General features: G+C 47.4%; 1 protein-coding gene across 2 annotated transcripts in view; it reads right to left on the bottom strand.

Moving 5' to 3' along the window:
- Window positions 1-24,637, bottom strand: part of DIP2B (disco interacting protein 2 homolog B) — a 372,205-nt gene that overhangs the window by 73,670 nt on the left and 273,898 nt on the right. For both annotated transcript variants that reach the window (XM_063952252.1, XM_063952253.1), the window contains exons 19-22: window positions 23,788-23,924; window positions 14,704-14,784; window positions 12,929-13,056; window positions 708-822 (exon numbers count right to left, since the gene is read on the bottom strand). In XM_063952252.1, coding sequence (XP_063808322.1) covers window positions 708-822; window positions 12,929-13,056; window positions 14,704-14,784; window positions 23,788-23,924 — 461 coding nt within the window. The remainder of the gene's footprint in view (window positions 1-707; window positions 823-12,928; window positions 13,057-14,703; window positions 14,785-23,787; window positions 23,925-24,637) is intronic.

Here is a 24,637-nt window from a genome sequence, read left to right as displayed (position 1 = left end):
ATGTAGATCGCAGGGTTTTTTTTTTTTTTTAATACTATTTTCCCAACTAGTAGAAAGTCAAATTTATCTACAGTAAGATTTTACTTTGAGAGGATTATAACATAGAATATTTTAAATGTTAGGGTATGGGAAGGAATTCCAGGGCTTATCTACAAAGGCTCCCATTTATCAAGCCTTGGAGAGTGATAAATAGCCTGGTGATAAAGTACCAGCCAATCAGCTCTTAACTTCCATGTCACAGGCTGTGTTTGAAAAATGACAGTTAGGAGCTGGTTGGCTGGTACTTTATCACCATCCTATTTATCACTCTCCAAGGCTTGATAAATCTGGGCTAAAGAATGGTATTCTACTGCATAGTAAGCAATTACACCTTCGCAGAAACTAAGGGGCTGATTTATTAACAAGTTTTATCATATGAGTTTTAAAACTCGTTGCATATGATAAATAGTGCTGCAGCTAATTAGCTCCCAAATGTCATTTTTCAAACCCATGACAGAAGCTTATTGGCTGGGGCACCATTCATCATACGCAATGAGTTTCAAAACTTGTTGCGGTACGATAAAACTCATTGACAAACCAGCCCCTTAATTACGATCATATTCCACATAAAAACAGAGAGAAAATAAATGTGATTTCAATTTCTGGGTTTTGCACTACTGACATTTCTCAGTTAAAAATAAGTGATAAAACACTGAGAAACTGTCTACCTGCAGCACCCGGCTCATCCACTGGAATGAATCCTCCTCGGATGCATCCGGCCGCTGTTCAGCAACCACCACGATTCTTTCATCGTAGAAGACATTGACAGAAAACACAGCAATCCTGAAATAAATATATCAGCAGTTATACATAAACTCTCCAAGTGAGATCACTAACTCTAGAACGTAGAATTGTTTGTACTTGGCTGGCATAGCACAGCAGTCACCTGTACAGTGTCAGATCTCTTCACATCTGCCGTGGTTTTACACCTTTACATACAGATAGAAGCCGCTTTACACTAAGCTAATGATGTCTGGCATACTGTATGCAGGAAGTCATTTCCATGTAGATGAACTGCACTCACATTCATATTATACTGAGTGGTCAGAGCCAATCCAGAGACACCCAGTGCCTTTTCTTCAAGACATCAAGTACTAATGTATTAACCATTTGTCAAAAAAAAAAACAACAACTTGCTGCATGTGTATATAACATAACATTCTGCATTCTCTTTTGTGAGCAAATTGTATTTAGGTCTGTTGCCATTCAAGATTATCTTAATAGTCTAAAAACATGTTTCCCTCTCTGTACAGCTGAATCCTCATGAGTATTTCAGCTCAGGAGACTGATGGTCAGAAGAACACAGATGTTCTGGAAACATAAGGTGCGGTCTTCATAGACAAAAATAAGAATTTACTCACCGGTAATTCTATTTCTCGTAGTCCGTAGTGGATGCTGGGGACTCCGTAAGGACCATGGGGAATAGACGGGCTCCGCAGGAGACTGGGCACACTATAAGAAAGATTTGGTACTACCTGGTGTGCACTGGCTCCTCCCTCTATGCCCCTCCTCCAGACCTCAGTTAGGATACTGTGCCCGGAAGAGCTGACACAATAAGGAAGGATTTTGAATCCCGGGTAAGACTCATACCAGCCACACCGTATAACTTGTGATATTAAACCCAGTTAACAGTATAAAATATAACTGAGCCTCTCAACAGATGGCTCAACAATAACCCTTTAGTTAGGCAATAACTATATACAAGTATTGCAGACAATCCGCACTTGGGATGGGCGCCCAGCATCCACTACGGACTACGAGAAATAGAATTACCGGTGAGTAAATTCTTATTTTCTCTGACGTCCTAGTGGATGCTGGGGACTCCGTAAGGACCATGGGGATTATACCAAAGCTCCCAAACGGGCGGGAGAGTGCGGATGACTCTGCAGCACCGAATGAGAGAACTCAAGGTCCTCCTCAGCCAGGGTATCAAATTTGTAGAATTTAGCAAACGTGTTTGCCCCTGACCAAGTTGCAGCTCGGCAAAGTTGTAAAGCCGAGACCCCTCGGGCAGCCGCCCAAGATGAGCCCACCTTCCTCGTGGAATGGGCTTTCACTGATTTAGGATGCGGCAATCCAGCCGCAGAATGCGCCAGCTGAATAGTGCTACAAATCCAGCGAGCAATAGTCTGCTTAGAAGCAGGAGCACCTATTTTGTTGGGTGCATACAGGATAAAAAGCGAGTCAGTTTTCCTAACTCCAGCCGTCCTGGAAACATAAATTTTCAAGGCCCTGACTACGTCCAGTAACTTGGAATCCTCCAAGTCCCTAGTAGCCGCAGGCACCACAATAGGTTGGTTCAAGTGAAAAGCAGATACCACCTTAGGGAGAAACTGGGCACGAGTCCTCAATTCTGCCCTATCCATATGGAAAATCAGATAAGGGCTTTTACATGACAAAGCCGCCAATTCTGACACACGCCTGGCCGAAGCCAAGGCCAATAACATGACCACTTTCCACGTGAGATATTTCAGATCCACGGTTTTAAGTGGTTCAAACCAATGTGATTTTAGGAAACTCAACACCACATTGAGATCCCAAGGTGCCACAGGAGGCACAAAAGGGGGCTGAATATGAAGCACTCCCTTTACAAAAGTCTGAACTTCAGGCAGTGAAGCCAGCTCTTTCTGGAAGAAAATCGACAGAGCCGAAATCTGGACCTTAATGGAACCCAATTTCTGGCCCATAGTCACTCCTGACTGTAGGAAGTGCAGAAAACGACCCAGCTGAAATTCCTCTGTAGGGGCCTTCCTGGCCTCACACCACGCAACATATTTTCGCCAAATGCGGTGATAATGATTTGCGGTTACTTCTTTCCTGGCTTTTATCAGCGTAGGAATGACTTCCTCCGGAAAGCCCTTTTCCTTTAGGATCCGGAATTCAACCGCCATGCCGTCAAACGCAGCCGCGGTAAGTCTTGGAACAGACAGGGCCCCTGCTGTAGCAGATCCTGTCTGAGCGGCAGAAGCCATGGGTCCTCTGATAACATTTCTTGAAGTTCCGGGTACCAAGCTCTTCTTGGCCAATCCGGAACCACGAGTATCGTTCTTACTCCTCGCCTTCTTATTATTCTCAGAACCCTTGGTATGAGAGGCAGAGGAGGGAACACATAAACCGACTGGTATACCCATGGTGTCACTAGAGAGTCCACAGCTATCGCCTGAGGGTCCCTTGACCTGGCGCAATATCTCTTTAGCTTTTTGTTGAGGCGGGACGCCATCATGTCCACCTGTGGCCTTTCCCAACGGTTTACCAACAGTAGGAAGACTTCTGGATGAAGTCCCCACTCTCCCGGGTGTAGGTCGTGTCTGCTGAGGAAGTCTGCTTCCCAGTTGTCCACTCCCGGAATGAACACTGCTGACAGTGCTAGTACCTGATTTTCCGCCCATCGGAGAATCCTTGTGGCTTCTGCCATCGCCACCCTGCTTCTTGTGCCGCCCTGTCTGTTTACATGGGCGACTGCCGTGATGTTGTCTGATTGGATCAGAACTGGCTGGTTTTGAAGCAGGGGCCTTGCCTGACTTAGGGCATTGTAAATGGCCCTCAGTTCCAGAATGTTTATGTGTAGGGACGACTCCTGACTTGACCAAAGTCCTTGGAAATTTCTTCCCTGTGTGACTGCGCCCCAGCCCCGAAGGCTGGCATCCGTGGTCACCAGGACCCAGTCCTGTATGCCGAATCTGCGGCTCTCTAGAAGATGAGCACTCTGCGCCCACCACAGTAGAGACACCCTGGTCCTTGGAGACAGGGTTATAAGTTGATGCATCTGAAGATGCGATCCCGACCACTTGTCCAAGAGGTCCCACTGGAAGGTCCTTGCATGGAACCTGCCGAACGGAATTGCTTCGTATGAAGCCACCATTTTTCCCAGGACTCGTGTGCAGTGATGCACCAATACCCGTTTTGGTTTTAGGAGGTCTCTGACTAGAGATGACAGCTCCGTGGCTTTCTCCTGCGGGAGAAACACTTTTTTCTGTTCTGTGTCCAGAATCATCCCCAGGAACAGTAAGCGTGTGGAAGGAACCAGTTGTGACTTTGGAATGTTTAGAATCCAGCCATGCTGTTGTAGCACTTCCCGAGATAGTGCTACTCCGACCAGTAACTGCTCCCTGGACCTCGCCTTTATTAGGAGATCGTCCAAGTACGGGATAATTAAAACTCCCTTTTTTCGAAGGAGTATCATAATTTCTGCCATTACCTTGGTAAACACCCTCGGTGCCGTGGACAGTCCAAACGGTAGTGTATGGAATTGGTAATGGCAATCCTGTACCACAAATCTGAGGTACTCCTGGTGAGGAAGGTAAATTGGGACATGCAGGTAAGCATCCTTGATGTCCAGGGATACCATGTAATCCCCCTCGTCCAGGCTTGCAATAACCGCCCTGAGCGATTCCATCTTGAACTTGAATCTTTTTATGTATGTGTTCAAGGATTTCAAATTTAAAATGGGTCTCACCGAACCGTCCGGTTTCGGTACCACAAACAGTGTGGAATAGTAACCCCGTCCTTGTTGAAGTAGGGGTACTTTGACTATCACCTGCTGGGAATACAGCTTGTGAATTGCCTCTAGTACAGCCTCCCTGCCCGAGGGAGTTGTCGGTAAGGCCGATTTGAGGAAACGGCGGGGGGGAGGCGCCTCGAATTCCAGCTGGTACCCCTGAGATACTACTTGAAGGATCCAGGGATCCACCCGTGAGCGAACCCACTGATCGCTGAAATTTTTGAGGCGGCCCCCCACCGTACCTGGCTCCGCCTGTGGAGCCCCACCGTCATGCGGCGGATTTGGAAGAAGCGGGGGAGGACTTTTGTTCCTGGGAACCTGCTGCGTGGTGCAGCTTTTTTCCCCTTCCTCTGCCTCTAGACAGAAAGGACCCGCCTTTTCCCCGCCTGTTTTTCTGGGGTCGAAAGGACTGTACCTGATAATACGGCGCTTTCTTAGGCTGTGAGGGGACATGGGGCAAAAATGCTGACTTCCCAGCTGTTGCTGTGGAAACAAGGTCTGAGAGACCATCCCCGAATAACTCCTCACCCTTATAAGGCAAAACTTCCATGTGCCTTTTAGAATCTGCATCTCCTGTCCACTGCCGAGTCCATAAGCCTCTCCTAGCAGAAATGGACAATGCGCTTATTCTAGATGCCAGCCGGCAGATCTCCCTCTGTGCATCTCTCATGTACAAGACTGAGTCTTTTATATGCTCTACGGTTAGCAATATCGTGTCCCTGTCTAGGGTGTCAATATTTTCCGACAGGGAATCTGACCAAGCAGCAGCAGCACTGCACATCCACGCTGAAGCAATAGCTGGTCTCAGTATCACACCAGTGTGTGTATATATAGACTTTAGGATAGCCTCCTGCTTTCTATCAGCAGGTTCCTTTAGGGCGGCCGTATCCGGAGACGGTAGTGCCACCTTTTTAGACAAACGTGTGAGCGCTTTATCCACCCTAGGGGGAGTTTCCCAACGTGACCTATCCTCTGGCGAGAAAGGGAATGCCATTAGTAATTTTTTTGAAATCACCAATTTTTTATCAGGGAAAGCCCACGCTTCTTCACACACTTCATTTAATTCTTCAGATGGGGGAAAAACTATTGGTAGTTTTTTCTCCCCAAACATAATACCCTTTTTTGAGGTACCTGGGTTCATATCAGAAAATAAGAATTTACTTACCGATAATTCTATTTCTCGGAGTCCGTAGTGGATGCTGGGGTTCCTGAAAGGACCATGGGGAATAGCGGCTCCGCAGGAGACAGGGCACAAAAGTAAAGCTTTCCGATCAGGTGGTGTGCACTGGCTCCTCCCCCTATGACCCTCCTCCAAGCCAGTTAGGTACTGTGCCCGGACGAGCGTACACAATAAGGGAGGAATTTTGAATCCCGGGTAAGACTCATACCAGCCACACCAATCACACCGTACAACTTGTGATCTAAACCCAGTTAACAGTATGATAACAGCGGAGCCTCTGAAAAGATGGCTCACAACAATAATAACCCGATTTTTGTAACTATGTACAAGTATTGCAGATAATCCGCACTTGGGATGGGCGCCCAGCATCCACTACGGACTCCGAGAAATAGAATTATCGGTAAGTAAATTCTTATTTTCTCTATCGTCCTAGTGGATGCTGGGGTTCCTGAAAGGACCATGGGGATTATACCAAAGCTCCCAAACGGGCGGGAGAGTGCGGATGACTCTGCAGCACCGAATGAGAGAACTCCAGGTCCTCCTTAGCCAGGGTATCAAATTTGTAGAATTTAGCAAACGTGTTTGCCCCTGACCAAGTAGCTGCTCGGCAAAGTTGTAAAGCCGAGACCCCTCGGGCAGCCGCCCAAGATGAGCCCACCTTCCTTGTGGAATGGGCATTTACATATTTTGGCTGTGGCAGGCCTGCCACAGAATGTGCAAGCTGAATTGTATTACACATCCAACTAGCAATAGTCTGCTTAGAAGCAAGAGCACCCAGTTTGTTGGGTGCATACAGGATAACAGCAAGTCAGTTTTCCTGACTCCAGCCATCCTGGAACATATTTTCAGGGCCCTGACAACATCTAGCAACTTGGAGTCCTCCAAGTCCCTAGTAGGTGCAAGGCACCACAATAAGCTGGTTCAGGTGAAACACTGACACCACCTTAGGGAGAGAACTGGGGACGAGTCCGCAGCTCTGCCCTGTCCGAATGGACAAACAGATATGGGCTTTTTTGAGAAAAAACCACCAATTTGACACTCGCCTGGTCCAGGCCAGGGCCAAGAGCATGGTCACTTTTCATGTGAGATGCTTCAAATCCACAGATTTGACTGGTTTTAAACCAATGTGATTTGAGGAATCCCAGAACTACGTTGAGATCCCACAGTGCCACTGGAGGCACAAAAGGGGGTTGTATATGCAATACTCCCTTGACAAACTTCTGGACTTCAGGAACTGAAGCCAATTCTTTCTGGAAGAAAATCGACAGGGCCGAAATTTGAACCTTAATGGACCCCAATTTGAGGCCCATAGACACTCCTGTTTGCAGGAAATGCAGGAAACGACCGAGTTGAAATTACTTTGTGGGGCCTTCCTGGCCTCACACCACGCAACATATTTTCGCCACATGTGGTGATAATGTTGTGCGGTCACCTCCTTTCTGGCTTTGACCAGGGTAGGAATGACCTCTTCCGGAATGCCTTTTCCCTTAGGATCCGGCTTTCCACCGCCATGCCGACAAACGCAGCTGCGGTAAGTCTTGGAACAGACCTGGTACTTGCTGAAGCAAGTCCCTTCTTAGCGGCAGAGGCCATAAGACCTCTGTAAGCATCTCTTGAAGTTCCGGGTACCAAGTCCTTCTTGGCCAATCCGGAGCCATGAGTATAGTTCTTACTCCTCTACGTCTTATAATTCTCAGCACCTTAGGTATGAGAAGCAGAGGAGGGAACACATACACCGACTGGTACACCCACGGTGTTACCAGAACGTCCACAGCTATTGCCTGAGGGTCTCTTGACCTGGCGCAATACCTGTCCCGTTTTTTGTTCAGACGGGACGCCATCATGTCCACCTTTGGTATTTCCCAACGGTTTACAATCATGTGGAAAAAACTTCCCGATGAAGTTTCCACTCTCCCGGGTGGAGGTCGTGCCTGCTGAGGAAGTCTGCTTCCCAGTTTCCATTCCCGGGATGAAACACTGCTGACAGTGCTATCACATGATTTTCCGCCCAGCGAAAAGTCCTTGCAGTTTTTGCCATTGCCCTCCTGCTTCTTGTGTCGCCCTGTCTGTTTACGTGGGCGACTGCCGTGATGTTTTTCCCACTGGATCAATACCGGCTGACCTTGAAGCAGAGGTCTTGCTAAGCTTAGAGCATTATAAATTTACTCTTAGCTCCAGTATATTTATGTGGAGAAAAGTCTCCAGACTTGATCACACTCCCTGGAAATTTTTTCCTTGTGTGACTGCTCCCCAGCCTCTCGGGCTGGGCTCCGTGGTCACCAGCATCCAATCCTGAATGCCGAATCTGCGGCCCTCTAGAAGATGAGCACTCTATAACCACCACAGGAGAGACACCCTTGTCCTTGGATATAGGGTTATCCGCTGATGCATCTGAAGATGCGATCCGGACCATTTGTCCAGCAGATCCCACTGAAAAGTTCTTGCGTGAAATCTGCCGAATGGAATTGCTTCGTAGGAAGCCACCATTTTTACCAGGACCCTTGTGCAATGATGCACTGTTTTTAGGAGGTTCCTGACTAGCTCGGATAACTCCCTGGCTTTCTCTTCCGGGAGAAACACCTTTTTTTGGACTGTGTCCAGAATCATCCCTAGGCACAGCAGACGTGTCGTCGGGATCAGCTGCGATTTTGGAATATTTAGAATCCACCCGTGCTGTTGTAGCAGTATCCGAGATAGTGCTACTCCGACCTCCAACTGTTCCCTGGACTATGCCCTTATCAGGAGATCGTCCAAGTAAGGGATAATTAAGACGCCTTTTCTTCGAAGAAGAATCATCATTTCGGCCATTACCTTGGTAAAGACCCGGGGTGCCGTGGACAATCCAAACGGCAGCGTCTGAAACTGATAGTGACAGTTCTGCCCCACGAACCTGAGGTACCCTTAGTGAGAAGGGCAAATTTGGGACATAGAAGGTAAGCATCCCTGATGTCCCGGGACACTATATAGTCCCCTTCTTCCTGGTTCGTTATCACTGCTCTGAGTGACTCCATCTTGATTTGAACCTTTGTAAGTGTTCAAAAAAATTTTTTAGAATAAGTCTCACCTAGCCTTCTGGCTTCAGTACCACAATATAGTGTGGAATAATACCCCTTTTCTTGTAGTAGGAGGGGTAATTTAATTATCACCTGCTGGGAATACAGCTTGTGAATTTTTTCCCATACTGCCTCCTTGTCGGAGGGAGACCTTGGTAAAGCAGACTTCAGGAGCCTGCGAAGGGGAAACGTCTCGACATTCCAATCTGTACCCCTGGGATACTACTTGTAGGATCCAGGGGTCCTGTACGGTCTCAGCGCCATGCTGAGAACTTGTCAGAAGCGGTGGAACGCTTCTGTTCCTGGGAATGGGCTGCCTGCTGCAGTCTTCTTCCCTTTCCTCTATCCCTGGGCAGATATGATCTTATAGGGACGAAAGGACTGAGGCTGAAAAGACGGTGTCTTTTTCTGCAGAGATGTGACTTAGGGTAAAAACGGCGGATTTTCCAGCAGTTGCCGTGGCCACCAGGTCCGATGGACCGACCCCAAATAACTCCTCTTCCTTTATACGGCAATACACCTTTGTGCCGTTTGGAATCTGCATCACCTGACCACTGTCGTGTCCATAACATCTTCTGGCAGATATGGACATCGCATTTACTCTTGATGCCAGAGTGCAAATATCCCTCTGTGCATCTCGCATATATAGAAATGCATCCTTTAAATGCTCTATAGTCAATAAAATACTGTCCCTGTCAAGGGTATCAATATTTTTAGTCAGGGAATCCGACCAAGCCACCCCAGCTCTGCACATCCAGGCTGAGGCGATCGCTGGTCGCAGTATAACACCAGTATGTGTGTATATACTTTTTATGATATTTTTCCAGCCTCCTGTCAGCTGGTCCTTGAGGACGGCCCTATCTATAGACGGTACCGCCACTTGTTTTGATAAGCGTGTGAGCGCCTTATCCACCCTAAGGGGTGTTTCCCAACGCGCCCTAACTTCTGGCGGGAAAGGGTATACCGCCCATAATTTTCTATCGGGGGGAACCCACGCATCATCACACACTTTATTTAATTTATCTGATTCAGGAAAAACTACGGTAGTTTTTTCACATCCCACATAATACCCTCTTTTGTGGTACTTGTAGTATCAGAAATATGTAACACCTCCTTCATTGCCTTTAACGTGTGGCCCTAATAAGGAATACGTTTGTTTATTCACCGTCGACACTGGATTCAGTGTCCCTGTCTGTGTCGACCGACTAAAGTAAACGGGCGTTTTAAAACCCCTGACGGTGTTTTTGAGACGTCTGGACCGGTACTAATTGTTTGTCGGCCGTCTCATGTCGTCAACCGACCTTGCAGCGTGTTGACATTATCACGTAATTTCCTAAATAAGCCATCCATTCCGGTGTCGACTCCCTAGAGAGTGACATCACCATTACAGGCAATTGCTCCGCCTCCTCACCAACATCGTCCTCATACATGTCGACACACACGTACCGACACACAGCACACACACAGGGAATGCTCTGATAGAGGACAGGACCCACTAGCCCTTTGGAGAGACAGAGGGAGAGTTTACCAGCACACACCAAAAACGCTATAATTATATAGGGACAACCTTATATAAGTGTTTTCCCTTATAGCATCTTTTTTATATATTTCTAACGCCAATTTAGTGCCCCCCCTCTCTAGTGCAGTGCAGGGGAGAGCCTGGGAGCCTTCCCTCCAGCCTTTCTGTGAGGGAAAATGGCGCTGTGTGCTGAGGAGATAGGCCCCGCCCCTTTTTCGGCGGCCTCGTCTCCCGCTCTTAACGGATTCTGGCAGGGGTTAAATATCTCCATATAGCCTCCGGAGGCTATATGTGAGGTATTTTTTGCCAAAATAGGTATTCATTTGCCTCCCAGGGCGCCCCCCTCCCAGCGCCCTGCACCCTCAGTGACTGCCGTGTGAAGTGTGCTGAGAGGAAAATGGCGCACAGCTGCAGTGCTGTGCGCTACCTTTAGAAGACTGAGGAGTCTTCTGCCGCCGATTCTGGACCTCTTCTTACTTCAGCATCTGCAAGGGGGCCGGCGGCAAGGCTCCGGTGACCATCCAGGCTGTACCTGTGATCGTCCCTCTGGAGCTGATGTCCAGTAGCCAAGAAGCCAATCCATCCTGCACGCAGGTGAGTTCACTTCTTCTCCCCTAAGTCCCTCGTTGCAGTGATCCTGTTGCCAGCAGGACTCACTGTAAAATAAAAAACCTAAGCTAAACTTTTCTAAGCAGCTCTTTAGGAGAGCCACCTAGATTGCACCCTTCTCGGCCGGGCACAAAAATCTAACTGGCTTGGAGGAGGGTCATAGGGGGAGGAGCCAGTGCACACCACCTGATCGGAAAGCTTTACTTTTGTGCCCTGTCTCCTGCGGAGCCGCTATTCCCCATGGTCCTTTCAGGAACCCCAGCATCCACTAGGACGATAGAGAAATGTGTAAAACCTCTTTCATTGCCTCAATCATGCAACGAATGGCCCTAGTGGACATTAAATTTGACTCATCGTCGTCGACACTGGTATCAGTATCCGTGTCGACATCTGTGTCTGCCATCTGAGGTAGTGGGCGTTTTAGAGCCCCTGATGGCCTTTGAATTGCCTGGGCAGGCACGAGCTGAGAAGCCGGCTGTCCCGCATTTGGCATGTCGTCAAATTTTTTATGTAAGGAGTCGACACTTGCACGTAATTCCTTCCATAAGTCCATCCACTCAGGTGTCTGCCCCGCAGGGGGTGACATCACATTTATAGGCATCTGCTCCGCCTCCACATAAGTCTCCTCATCAAACATGTCGACAGCCATACCGACACACCGCACACACACACAGGGAATGCTCTTAAAGGAGACAGGACCCCACAAAAGCCCTTTGGGGAGACAGAGAGAGAGTATGCCAGCACACACCAGAGCGCTATATAATGCAGGGACTAACTGAATTATGTCCCCTATAGCTGCTATAATATTTACTGTGCCTCAATTTTGTGCCCCCCCTCTCTTTTTTACCCTTTTCTGTAGTGTAGACTGCAGGGGAGAGTCAGGGAGCTTCCTTCCAGCGAAACTGCGAGGGAGAAATGGCGCCAGTGTGCTGAGGGAGATGGCTCCGCCCCTTTTTCGGCGGACTTTTCGCCCGCTTTTTTCTGTATTCTGGCAGGGGTAATTACCACATATATAGCCTCTGGGGCTATATATTGTGGTTATTTTGCCAGCCAAGGTGATTTTATTGCTGCTCAGGGCGCCCCCCCCCCAGCGCCCTGCACCCTCAGTGACCGGAGTGTGAAGTGTGTATGAGGAGCAATGGCGCACATCTGCAGTGCTGTGCGCTACCTTGGTGAAGACTGAAGTCTTCTGCCGCCAATTTTCCGGACCATCTTCTTGCTTCTGGCTCTGTAAGGGGGACGGCGGCGCGGCTCCGGGAACGAACACCAAGGACGGGTCCTGTGGTCGATCCCTCTGGAGCTAATGGTGTCCAGTAGCCTAAGAAGCCCAAGCTAGCTGCAAGCAGGTAGGTTCGCTTCTTCTCCCCTTAGTCCCTCGTTGCAGTGAGCCTGTTGCCAGCAGGTCTCACTGTAAAATAAAAAACCTAACATATACTTTCTTTCTAGGAGCTCAGGAGAGCCCCTAGTATGCATCCAGCTCGGGCGGGCACAGAAATCTAACTGAGGTCTGGAGGAGGGGCATAGAGGGAGGAGCCAGTGCACACCAGGTAGTACCAAATCTTTCTTATAGTGTGCCCAGTCTCCTGCGGAGCCCGTCTATTCCCCATGGTCCTTACGGAGTCCCCAGCATCCACTAGGACGTCAGAGAAATATGTTAAAACAGTTTACACATCTTCTACTTTATTTTATGCTATATGGGGTTTAATCTGACCTTCTGCCATATATTTTGAAAGACACAGGGTCTAACCCTTGAAAAAACGTAGACTGCAGTAACTGATTGCAGCAATAAACTGGATAAAGCTAACTTGCATACAACAATAATAATGGGCTAATTCAAACATCATAGTTTACTTATGGTGTAGTTCTGTGTGGGTTATGTAGGTCACAGGCAAAGAGCCAGTAACCGGAGCGCAGGCAGGAGTGCCTTTATCAGCTCACAATTAAGACATGCTGACAATATACAGAACATTACCACTATAGCAATATGAATCGTATTTCACATCCCAGAATAAGAGAAAATATTTTACCTTCCTCTGTACAAGGTTTTAAGTGATTCCACAGCTAATGCAGTTGCTACAATGTCATCTGCATTGTGCCGCCTTCCACTCACCACCAACGTCCCATCCATTTTTCCTACCACAAAGACAAGACTTCCCTGCAATAATAATGGTAAAAAGTCATAATAAAGTACTCTTTCATTTTAAAGGATTTCCTGTGATGTTATGGGACAGAATCAATTCCATGGGATCTGCGCATTTATAAGCCTATTACGGTACTCTAATTCTGCTCAAACCTCCATAGGCTGTGAGCAAAATTAACCTCTGGTCCAGATGGCTTCCACACTTAATTGAATCAGGCCCTATATATCTAATTGCTAATGGTGATGCAAAACATTTATTTTTTACTGTATCAAGAAGTAGACTGAAATTTGACAGTGTAATTATTTGTTGTCTAAAGCTGGGTACACACTGGAGTGATGTGTACCCAGCCGATACGTCAGGCCAACATATCGTAACCTGGGTACATACTGAGCGATGTTAATGAAGGATGGAATGATCACTGTTTCATCCTCCATTATCATACATGGTGTCACCAACAATATCGTCAGGTTTAATGTGCAGAACATCAAACTGACTACGCTGATAGCGAACGCAGAAGCATTCATATCAGGCATACACACTGCCCGAAAGGAGCATTATGTTGGTCCGATCAGCTGGACTGGACGATGTCACTAAGTGTGAACCCAGCTTAATTGATGGCAGCAACAGAAAGCAAAATGAAGGGGGGGGGGGATGTTGTACTATCTGGAATATTAATTTCATCATTTGTTGGACAGATATAGTCTTAAAATAACTGAAAATCTATGTTTCCTAGGAACCCTCTAGTCTATAACATAGAGATGTAACCGCTTTCATCCAGCTCGTGATGTGTACAATACGGGTGCGATTATTCACACACATATGCATCAAGGCAATGGAGTTCCACTGGCAAATAGTTGCGGGTGCGATCAGCCTGGCTTCATCTGTACAGTCTCATTTAGGGCTGAATATGGTAATTTACAGAGCCGGGAAAAGGATGATAGGCATGGCCTTTAACGCTCGGGGCTATTCAATTATAGCCCCTTTTCCTCCCATGGTAAATTACCTGCTAACGCTCGTTAACCCAAAGAATCCGGCGCTATGGGTTAACAGGTCAGCAGCACCGGGAGCAGGGCATTTAACGCAGATTTCAGTTTGAGCCTCCTCAGGCTGATCGCAGATCAATTAGCCCATGAGAATAAATGTCAATATAATGTATTTAACGGTAGAAATTTAAGGACTCAATATTCAGTTGATAACTTCTTGGGTAAGGCATTACGTGTGTACAGCTAACAAGCAGAACAAAAACATAGCAGCCACATTGACTGAACTGAAGGGAACGTCACACTATAGTAATGCACAGTATATTCTACTTCTACATAAACAATTTAAGATTTTCATTGGGGATCTTTCTAATCCAATACAAAGGACTTCAATACTTACAAAATATATATAACAGACTACCTACTGTAATACTTGTTATTTTATCTGTTGATTATTGCTTTTCCCCACTGCTGGGAGTTTAACGTGTATTCTAAATTAACAATTTTTTTATGATGACATTGTATTACTATTATCTTAACTCTGTAGGCGCCTACTGCCACCAAATGCTATTGTAAGAGGAGTGCCATTCCTCCTATGTTGGTTTGTCTGCTGGCACTTTAATAAAGGGTTTGTTTGAACAAAACACTGAGGGGTGCCAGGTGTATTGTTTTAATACTTACAGGTCCTACAAACCCCAGCAGACCAGTCCTGGTGAAAGGCGTGTCCCCTACTGGGGCCCCAGTGGCACTGACTGGTAAGACCTGGAACAGAGACCGCAATAAGTCGACAATAGTAAAGAATGCTAAAGAAAACAATAAATACGGGTAATAATGGTCTTAAAGCAGTTTATTAAAAGCCATAATGTTTGGAAACTCAAAACCCTAAAATTAAAATGTGATTCCACCTATTGAACAGCATATTGAATGTCAAATATGAATCTGTCTAAGGCAGCTTATGTACTGTATATGGGGTCTGGGTGGGAACATACTGTAATTCAGCAATCATAGTTTTGCCAGACTTATTCATGGAGCACTGCAGGTAACAGTCACAGAGCAGTGACTCACTGAGCAGTAACAGATGGCCTCTCTGTAGAGAATCAATGCTGGAAGCTGAGAATGTTGCTTTCAAGCCAGACACTTGAAGATCATAAAAGCACCTGTGATCAGTCTACAGGCATGCCTGAGTGGTACTTTGCCAGCCTCTCAACAGATGCACAGAAAACTACACACACGCTAAATCGTAACACAACAGAAGGACAGCTCATTCCTTTTGCCAGATTTAGCTTTCAACCAGCTTTATTGGGGGCACGAAATGAGATCATTACTAAAGACTAAAAACAATAATTCACCAACCGATTGCTCAACATGTGATTTCCAAATATGGTAACATGAGATTCTCAGAATTTCACCTAATATTGTGCATTTTTTAATATGCATAATCATCATTTAGGGGCAGATTGTAGTCGGACATAGGAACCCAAAGCTTCCAATATCAGCACAGCCACTGGCATTATTGCTAGCATTCAACATTGCCACTTTCAAAATCCTCTTGTTCCATTGGATTGGGTTCGGGTGACCGCTCGGTGGCTCGTCACAGGTTCTATTCCCACTCTATGGGTGTCATGGACACCCACGAGTGGGAATAGTCCCTGTTGGTCAGCATGCCGACCAGCGGGCTATTCAGGGTTTGGGCTCCCGGGTCGGTATTGTGACCAGCGGTCTCCCGACCACCGGTCAGATAACCGCATCCCATTCCATTGAATGCATTTATTGCAAGATTACATTAAGATCAATGGAGGTACAGCCACTAATCTCCCGAGAAAAAGGTAGCAGTCAAATGTTAAACAAGTCTGACATCTACTTCCAATGGCAACTGTAAAACACAAAGTAAATGGCAGTATAAGGTGTTAACGTCTATCAAAAAACAAGAGCAATTTAAATATAACACTGTGCCATCATGATTGGCAACGGAACACTCATAACATCGGCACACAGCAAGTACAATAATACTCATTTTACCTCGCAACCCCGCTGTACAGGAAAATGAGCGATGTAACTGTACTGTAATTATGAGTGATGTGTGCAGCTGCACATTTCTCAGAAATGAACTGGCCTCTAAAAGACTTTTTATCAAAAGGCTGACATTTGGGATCTGCACCACTCCTAAAATTAGAGGTTAAAGGTTGAGTTTGCAGCCTTTATGAAGTTAAAGGGGAATCCAGTATTTCCTGGTGGTAAAGTAAGAAGGGAAGTACTCGTAGTTTTGCATGTGCCCACAAGAAACACTGAAAACTTGAACTTGCTCACTACCTATTAAGCACTTCTTAGCAATAATACTCTAGGTCAGTGTTCCCTAACCTCGGCCTTTAATATATACTAACCATCCAGATTTTAAGGATATACATGCTTGAGAAGACTGTTTAATAAAAAACTGAGGTACTAATAAGTTGTAAGAGAAATATGTGGCAATCACGTAACCATGTCCGGAAAGGCAAAATGTCACTTCTGGTCCACCACGAGATGGACATACACGGATTGTGACTTTCCGCAAACTACCAGGTATTCCTTCTTGCTTTCCAGCCACCCCCTCATCTGAAAGTGATTTCTTGAGTCTCCTTGCAATGTACCCAGTGTAACAGGGAGTACCCAACCCACTTCAGACAGTAGACATACTCACCCAGGATCGTGCTCTCTCATTCACTGTTCAATGACAGTAGACAGAAGAAGCCGTTAGGCACATCTTGGTTTGGCGGCCGGGCGCAACAGAGCCCCTTGCGGGCTCACTGAGCTCACCAGGCATCGGGCTCGGTAGCTCGCTGCGCTCGCCACAGGTTCTTTTCCCACTCTATGGGTGTCATGGACACCAACGAGTGGGAATAGCCCCTGTTAGTTGGCATGCCGACTGTCCGGCGTTTGATCGCTCAGGATTCCAGGCGGCGATCACATGACCACAACCCGTCATTGCCAATGATTATATCAAGACAACAAATTGGCAGTGTGGTTTCAAACCTACGAATCGGTCATATGTTGACCAATAATTTAGTTATGGACTTGGGGTCAGTAATATACCCCTTGCAAATTAAATTAAATAATTACGCTACTATTGATAGTTAATAAAGACTAAGCAAGGGATTATTATGTCTTTTCTCCAACAGTCACACACTGTGAATAATCACATCATTTATTTACAACGCAATATTGACATTGCAATTTTATTCTCATTTTAAGGAGGGTATTTACCAAAGCTTGGAGAGAGTTAAAAGTGTGAGAGATAAAATAGAATTTTGGTTACCTACCGGTAAATCCTTTTCTCGTAGAGGATGCTGGGGTCCATATTAGTACCATGGGGTATAGACGGGTCCACCAGGAGCCATTGGCACTTTAAGAGTTTAATAGTGTGGGCTGGCAACTCCCTCTATGCCCCTCCTACCAGACTCCGTCTAAAAACTGTGCCCGAGGAGACGACAATCTTCGAGAGAAGGAATTACACAGATAGTGGCGAGATTCATACCAGCTCACACAAACATGAAAATTCGGTCAACATGCCGGAACAACTCAGCAACAGCTGAAAAAGTAAATAACGCAGAACTTACCAAGGAACCAGGTAACACTGAACCATAAACCAATGCAGGAAAACGAAGCGCTGGGCGGATGCCCAGCATCCTCTACGGACTACGAGAAAAGGATTTACCGGTAGGTAACCAAAATCCTATTTTCTCTTACGTCCTAGAGGATGCTGGGGTCCATATTAGTACCATGGGGATGTACTAAAGCTCCCAGTACGGGAGGGAGAGCGCGGAGGCTCCTGCAACACTGCCTGACCAAACTTGAGGTCATCAGAGGCCAAAGTATCGAACTTGTAAAACTTGGCAAACGTGTTCGACCCAGACCAAGTAGCTGCTCGGCAGAGTTGCATCGCCGAGACACCCCGGGCAGCCGCCCAGGAAGAGCCCACTTTACGAGTAGAGTGAGCCTTTACGGATTTCGGACACGGCAATCCTGCCGTGGAATAAGCATGCTGGATAGTAAACCTGATCCAGCGTGAAATCGACTGCTTAGAAGCAGGACATCCAATTTTCTTTGGATCATAGAGGACAAACAGAGAGTCACTTTTCCTATGACGAGCCGTCCTCTTCACGTAAACCTTCAAAGCCCTCACTACATCCAAGGCCTTTGAAGTAATTGAGGAGTCAGTAGCCACTGGCACCACAATAGGTTGGTTGATGTGGAAAGCCGACACAACCTTAGGTAGGAACTGTGGACGAGTCCTAAGTTCCGCCCTGTCTTCATGGAAGATCAGATAGGGGCTTTTACAAGATAAAGCCCCCAATTCCGACACACGTCGTGCAGAAGCCAAGGCCAACAATGTGACCACCTTCCACGTGAGAAACTTAAGATCAGCCTCCCGTAGAGGCTCAAACCAAGCAGATTGCAGGAACTGCAACACCACATCAAGATCCCATGGAGCCGTAGGCGCCATAAAGGGAGGCTGGATGTGCAGAACCCCTTTCAAAAAGGTCTGAACCTCAGGAAGAACAGCCAATTGTGTTTAGAAGAAGATGCACAAAGCAGAGATCTGGACCTTGATGGAGCCCAGTCTCAGTCCCATATCCACCCCTGCTTGCAGGAAAAGGAGAAAACGTCCAAGTTGAAACTCCACCGCCGGAAACTACTTGGCCTCACACCAAGAAACATATTTCTTACAAATGCGATGGTAATGCTTAGACGTTACCCCCTTCCTGGCCTGTATCAGGGTAGGAATGACCTCACTCGGGATACCCTTCCGAGCTAAGATCTGGCATTCAACCGCCATGCCGTCAAACGAAACCGCGGTAAGTCTTGATAAGCGAACGGCCCCTGCAGAAGCAGATCCTCTCGAAGAGGTAACGGCCGTGGATCTTCCAACAGAAGATCCAGCAGATCCGTGTACCAAGCCCTCCTTGGCCAGTCCGGAGCAATGAGGATTGCCAGAACCTTTGTTCTTCTCATGAGTTGAAGAACCTTTGGTATCAGAGGAAGGGGAGGGAACACATACACCGACTTGGAACACCCAAGGTGTTACCAGTGCGTCCACCGCCACTGCCTGTGGGTCTCTTGACCTGGAACAGTACCTCCGTAGCTTCTTGTTGAGGCGGGAGGCCATCATGTCTATGTGAGGAACCCCCCACCAACCGGTTACCTCCTCGAACACCTCCGGATGGAGGCCCCACTCTCCTGGATGGAGATCGTGTCTGCTAAGGAAGTCTGCTTCCCAGTTGTCTACGCCCGGAATGAAGATTGCCGACATCGCCACCGCGTGCCTTTCTGCCCAGATGAGGATTTTTGACACCTCTGCCATGGCAGCTCTGCTCTTCGTTCCGCCTTGTCGGTTTATGTAGGCCACTGTGGTCACATTGTCCGACTGCACCTGAACAGCCCGATCCTGTAGAAGGTGTGCTGCTTGCAGAAGGGCGTTATAAACGGCCCTAAGTTCCAGGATGTTTATTGGGAGAAGTGACTCTTGATCCGGCCATCGTCCTTGAAAGATTTCCCCCAGAGCGACCGCTCCCCAATCTCTTAGACTTGCATCTGTGGTCAAAAGGATCCAGTCTTGAATTCCGAACATTCTCCCTTCCAGAAGGTGTGGAAGTTGCAGCCAACAGAGGAGTGAAATACTGGCTTTCGGAGACAGGCGTATCCTCTTGTGCATGTGTAGGTGAGAGCCCGACCACTGGTCCAAGAGGTCCAGTTGAAAAGGTCGAGCATGAAACCTGCCGTACTGCAGAGCTTCGTAGACGGCAACCATCTTCCCCAGAAGGCGTATGCATTGATGAACCGATACCCGGGTAAGACATCCTGGACCATTGTTTGAATCACCAACGCTTTCTCTGCCGGGAGAAATACCCTCTGCACTTCCGTGTCGAGGACCATTCCCAGGAAAAACAGACGCCTTGTCGGCTCCAGATGAGACTTCGGAAGGTTCAGGATCCAACCGTGCTTCCTGAGCAGCTGTGTCGTGAGCGCGATGGACCGCAACAACCTCTCCCTGGATGACGCCTTGATCAGGAGATCGTCCAGATATGGAATTATGTTCACCCCCTGTTTGCGGAGGAGAACCATCATCTCCGCCATCACCTTGGTGCTGTTGAGAGGCCAAACGGCAGCGCCTGGAACTGATAGTGATCGTCCATCAGCGCAAACCTGAGATAAGCTTGATGCGGCGCCCAAATGGTAATGTGAAGGTAAGCATCCTTGATGTCCAGGGACACCAAAAACTCCCCCTCCGACAGCCCTGAAATGACAGCTCTCAGAGATTCTATCTTGAATTTGAACTCCTTGAGATAAGGGTTCAGACACTTTAAATTTAGAATAGGCCGTAACGAACCATCCGGTTTCGGTACCACAAAAAGGTTTGAATAATAACCCTTGTTCCTTTGCTGAACAGGGACCTAAACAATGACCTCTGACACCACCAATTTCCTGACGGCCTCCAGAAGAATTGTTCTGTCCGCCAGCAGCGCTGGTAAGCCTGACTTGAAGAAACAGTGAGGCGGGGGATCTTGAAACTCCAGTCTGTACCCCCTGGACACTATATGCAGAACCCAGGGGTCCAGACCCAACGACACCCAGACGTTGCTGAACTGCCGGAGCCACGCCCGACCTTCTTCCAGGCCTAGCTGTCCACCGTCATGTGGAGGACTTAGGGGTATCAGAAGCGGGCTTCTGGGTCTGGGAACCTGCGGGAGTGGGCTTCTTTCCTTTGGTACGACCACCTCAGAAGAAGGTGTTCGAAGGCTTATTCTTTCTAGGCCTCGCGGCTCGAAAGGATTGTGACGTGTTAGATGAAAAGGGCTTCTTCATAGCTGGTGCAGCTGAGGGGAGAAAAGGAGACTTATCCGCGGTAGCTGTGGCAATCCACGCATCCAGCGCCTCCCCAAAGAGAGCCTGACCCTTGTACGGAAGGCCTTCCACACACTTCCTGGATTCCGCGTCCGCAGACCAGTTGCGCAGCCAGAGACCTCTGCGAGCCAAAACTGACATGGAGGAGATCCCCGCAGCCATGGAACCCAGGTCCTTCATGGAATCCACCAAGAACCTTGCAGAATCCTGAATATTACTTAAAAACAAATCAACGTCACCTTTGTCCAGCGTAGACGATTCCTCCTGCAGAGTGATCGACCACCTGGCAATAGCTTTAGCAATCCAAGCACAGACTATAGTAGGCCGCAATATAGCCCCAGAAGCCGTGTAGATGGATTTCAGTGTAGCATCCACCTTGCGATCTGCCGGGTCTTTTAACACGGTAGATCCCGGGACCGGTAAAACTACCTATTTGGACAGCCTGGATACAGAGGCGTCGACTATCGGTGGGGACTCCCATCTCTTCCTATCTTCCTCTGGGAAGGGAAAAGCCACCAACACCCTCTTGGGAATCTGGAATTTCTTTTCCGGAGTTTCCCATGCCTTTTCAAAGATAGCATTCAATTCTTTGGATGCCGGGAAAGTGAGGGGGGGCTTCTTATTATCTGTGAAGAAGGCCTCCTCCACCTGTTCCGGCGCTGTGTCTGAAATGTGTAAAACATCCCTAACAGCCTCAATCATCAACTGCACCCCCTTGGCTAGTGATGCCGTCCCCTGCAACACATCCCCATCACCGTCTGCAGCGTCAGAGTCGGTGTTCGTGTCATCCTGCATAACTGCAAGCGCACGTTTATGAGAATGTACCGCAGGGGACCTCGAGGAGGCAGAATCAGACCATACCACCATAGAGGACTGGAGGACCTGAGTGGCATGCTCAGTCCTAGCCACCCTATCAGAAATCTGAGAAATAGTCCCCCTCAGAGAGACTAACCATTCTGGCTCTCTAGCTGGGATCTGCGCTAAAACATTGCAATCCTGATTACATGCAAATGGAGTCTTCCTGGGAAGACAAATCCTCAGCAGCATATGGAACCGTGTCCCTAGACATGTTGCACACACACTCAAACACCCCACAAACACACAGGGTATTATGAGGACACAGTCCCCCCCCCAAGAATGGCAGAGAGACACAGAGATTGGAGCCAACCCACACACAGCGCTTTTTAGGTAAAAGGAGACCCTTTCCCAGCGCTGACTGTGTCCCTTAATAGGTGACACAGCCTTTAAGCAGCCTCCCCTCCCTTCTACAGCCCCCTGGTACCGTACAGACTGCTGGAGAAAGCTCTGGAGGGACCTGGATCCTGTGAACCGTGACTGCAGGCAGGAAAAATGGCGCTGAACGCTGCTGTTTCCGCTCTGAGAAGCTCCGCCCCCTTCAATGGCGTCGTCTTTCCGCTCACATGAAAATTATACTGGCCCGGAGGAATTTGCTGACCTGGGTCCGCAGTCCCCGACATGCTGAAAAAAACCAGTGTAGGGCCCGGAGCTGGCCCAGGGCGCTCCCTCCCAGCGCCGCACCAAGGTACCACTGAGCATTCCAGGAGCGCGGTCCTGACCCTGTAGCTGCCTTCTTCACACTGTCCCCCCGCTTGCAAGGGGAGACAGTGACTGACTCGCCACACTTCAGCTTCTGAGGTGGTGGCGGCTTGCTGCCGGGGCGAGCGTTCCCCTACGGCGGGGCGCGATCATACCCCTCTGGAGCCAACGTCCAGTCAGCGGGAGCAGTGGCTCAAGACCCCGCGGGGCGGACACTGCTCCCCCTCCCCAGTCCCACGCTGCAGGGAGGCTGTCGCTAACAGCCTCCCTGTAAAATAAAAAACCTGAAAAGAAAGAAAAAATTACTCTTTACCAAGAGAACTCTGTAGAGCTCCCCTAGCTGTGACCGGCTCCTCCGGGCACATTTTCTAAACTGAGTCTGGTAGGAGGGGCATAGAGGGAGGAGCCAGTCCACACAATTAAACTCTTAAAGTGCCAATGGCTCCTGGTGGACCCATCTATACCCCATGGTACTAATATGGACCCCAGCATCCTCTAGGACGTAAGAGAAAGTACCAACTAATCAAGCTCCTGTCATTTTTCAAACACAGCCTGTAACATGTAAGGCAGAAGCTGAATGACTGGTACTTTATCTCTCACAATTTTATCTCACTCCGAGCTTTGATAAATACTCCCCTTAACGTACACCACCAATGTTCTCTTACGGTAATATCATTAAAAGTTAAGCTTAACCATCTCTTATCATTGTTAGATTTAAAAAAGAGTGCCCCAAAAAAGTGGTGTTGTTTTTTTATTTTAACCTTTTTGCAATTTGTATTTCTTATGGTACATAACCTATGCTCAGCTGTGGCTATCCTTAAAACCTGGACTGTTAGTGTGCCTTACAGACCAAGATTGGGAAACCCTGCTCTAAGGTGGTTGTACTATATTGTTTACAGCTGAGTTTCCAAAAATTCGCCATTACAGTTCAGGTTTTAGGAATATCCAGGCCTGAGCCCAGATAGTTAAATCAAATTGACTGAGGTATTAATTAAGTTGCCTGTGCTCAAGCATGAATATTCTTAAATCCTGGACTGTAATGTCGGAGTTTGGGAGCATTAACAGTACTTTGACTTACTGAATGATGCATATAATAAACTGTGTATTTAGCTATTTAGATTTTGATATTTAATACAGTGGAGTAGCCTCTTCTTGCAGTAAAGAAAGAGACATGTTTTCAGTAAACATTCTATATTATTTTTCTTTAAGATACTCTTTATCTATGATCAATAATCCTAATATTCTGTCAAATGACAAATGAGTGCTTTAGGTCAGAAGGTGGTGCATGGGTAACACACAAGAAACACAATGTCTGTACATAATACACACCTCAAATGTATTCTTTGTCACTCCTGCCAGTCCATAATATGTCATACTACCTCCTTTGTAACTCACACAGATTTCTCCAATCTCATCTGTTTTACATAACTGAGGCAGGCCTTCCGGTTTTACTATGCACATCACACCTTGAAGAGAGCAGAGCATCTCCAATTAGACAGCAAATACTACACGTCAATATTTCATAGGAGTTTGTATTCTTAACACTGGTTACACAATTACAAACTTAAGGATTAGTACTTAATATTATTTATTACCATGGAGCATACAGTGTGTTGACAGGAGCTTGAGCACATTACATTTTTAGGCAAAATGTATAACTTTCTCTTTCTATGTGCCCCAATGTCTACCTGTGAACTTCAGCTTTATTATTGTTATTTTGTCTGTGTATGAAGGGGAAGAAGTCAAATCTCCTGAAGATAATTCTCCAGGTTCCCAGCTCTCTGACAAACAGTAAGCATGAAGGGCAAGCTTCTCACACTGCGGCAGGGAACTCTCTGCTTCTCTTCCGGGTCCAATGGTTTGATACCACCACAGACAACTGGGTGAGACGTAGGATGTTGATGATAGATCATAGAACTCCTGAAGCCCCCCGTCCAGTTCCTTACCTAGATGTTCTGATGATCAAAGCAAACTCTACAACTTTGCTTTAGAATCATATTCTGGAGACAGCCCGAACCTTAAAATTGAGGCTCAAACTGTAAAATTCCAAGAAAGCCAATGTGACTCTACTGGGTGGCAGAGGGTGTTCTTAGCAGAAGACAAAATCTTCTCACTACAAGACCCTGTCAGCTCGCAGTCAGGTGTAGGTTCACCATGCATGACTGTTCTGGGATTGATG

The sequence above is a fragment of the Pseudophryne corroboree genome, chromosome 2, assembly GCF_028390025.1.
Source record: "Pseudophryne corroboree isolate aPseCor3 chromosome 2, aPseCor3.hap2, whole genome shotgun sequence".
Classification (NCBI taxonomy): Eukaryota; Metazoa; Chordata; class Amphibia; order Anura; family Myobatrachidae; genus Pseudophryne; species Pseudophryne corroboree.
Note: the sequence above shows the minus strand (reverse complement) of the source record. Positions and strands in the feature narration are given on the sequence as shown.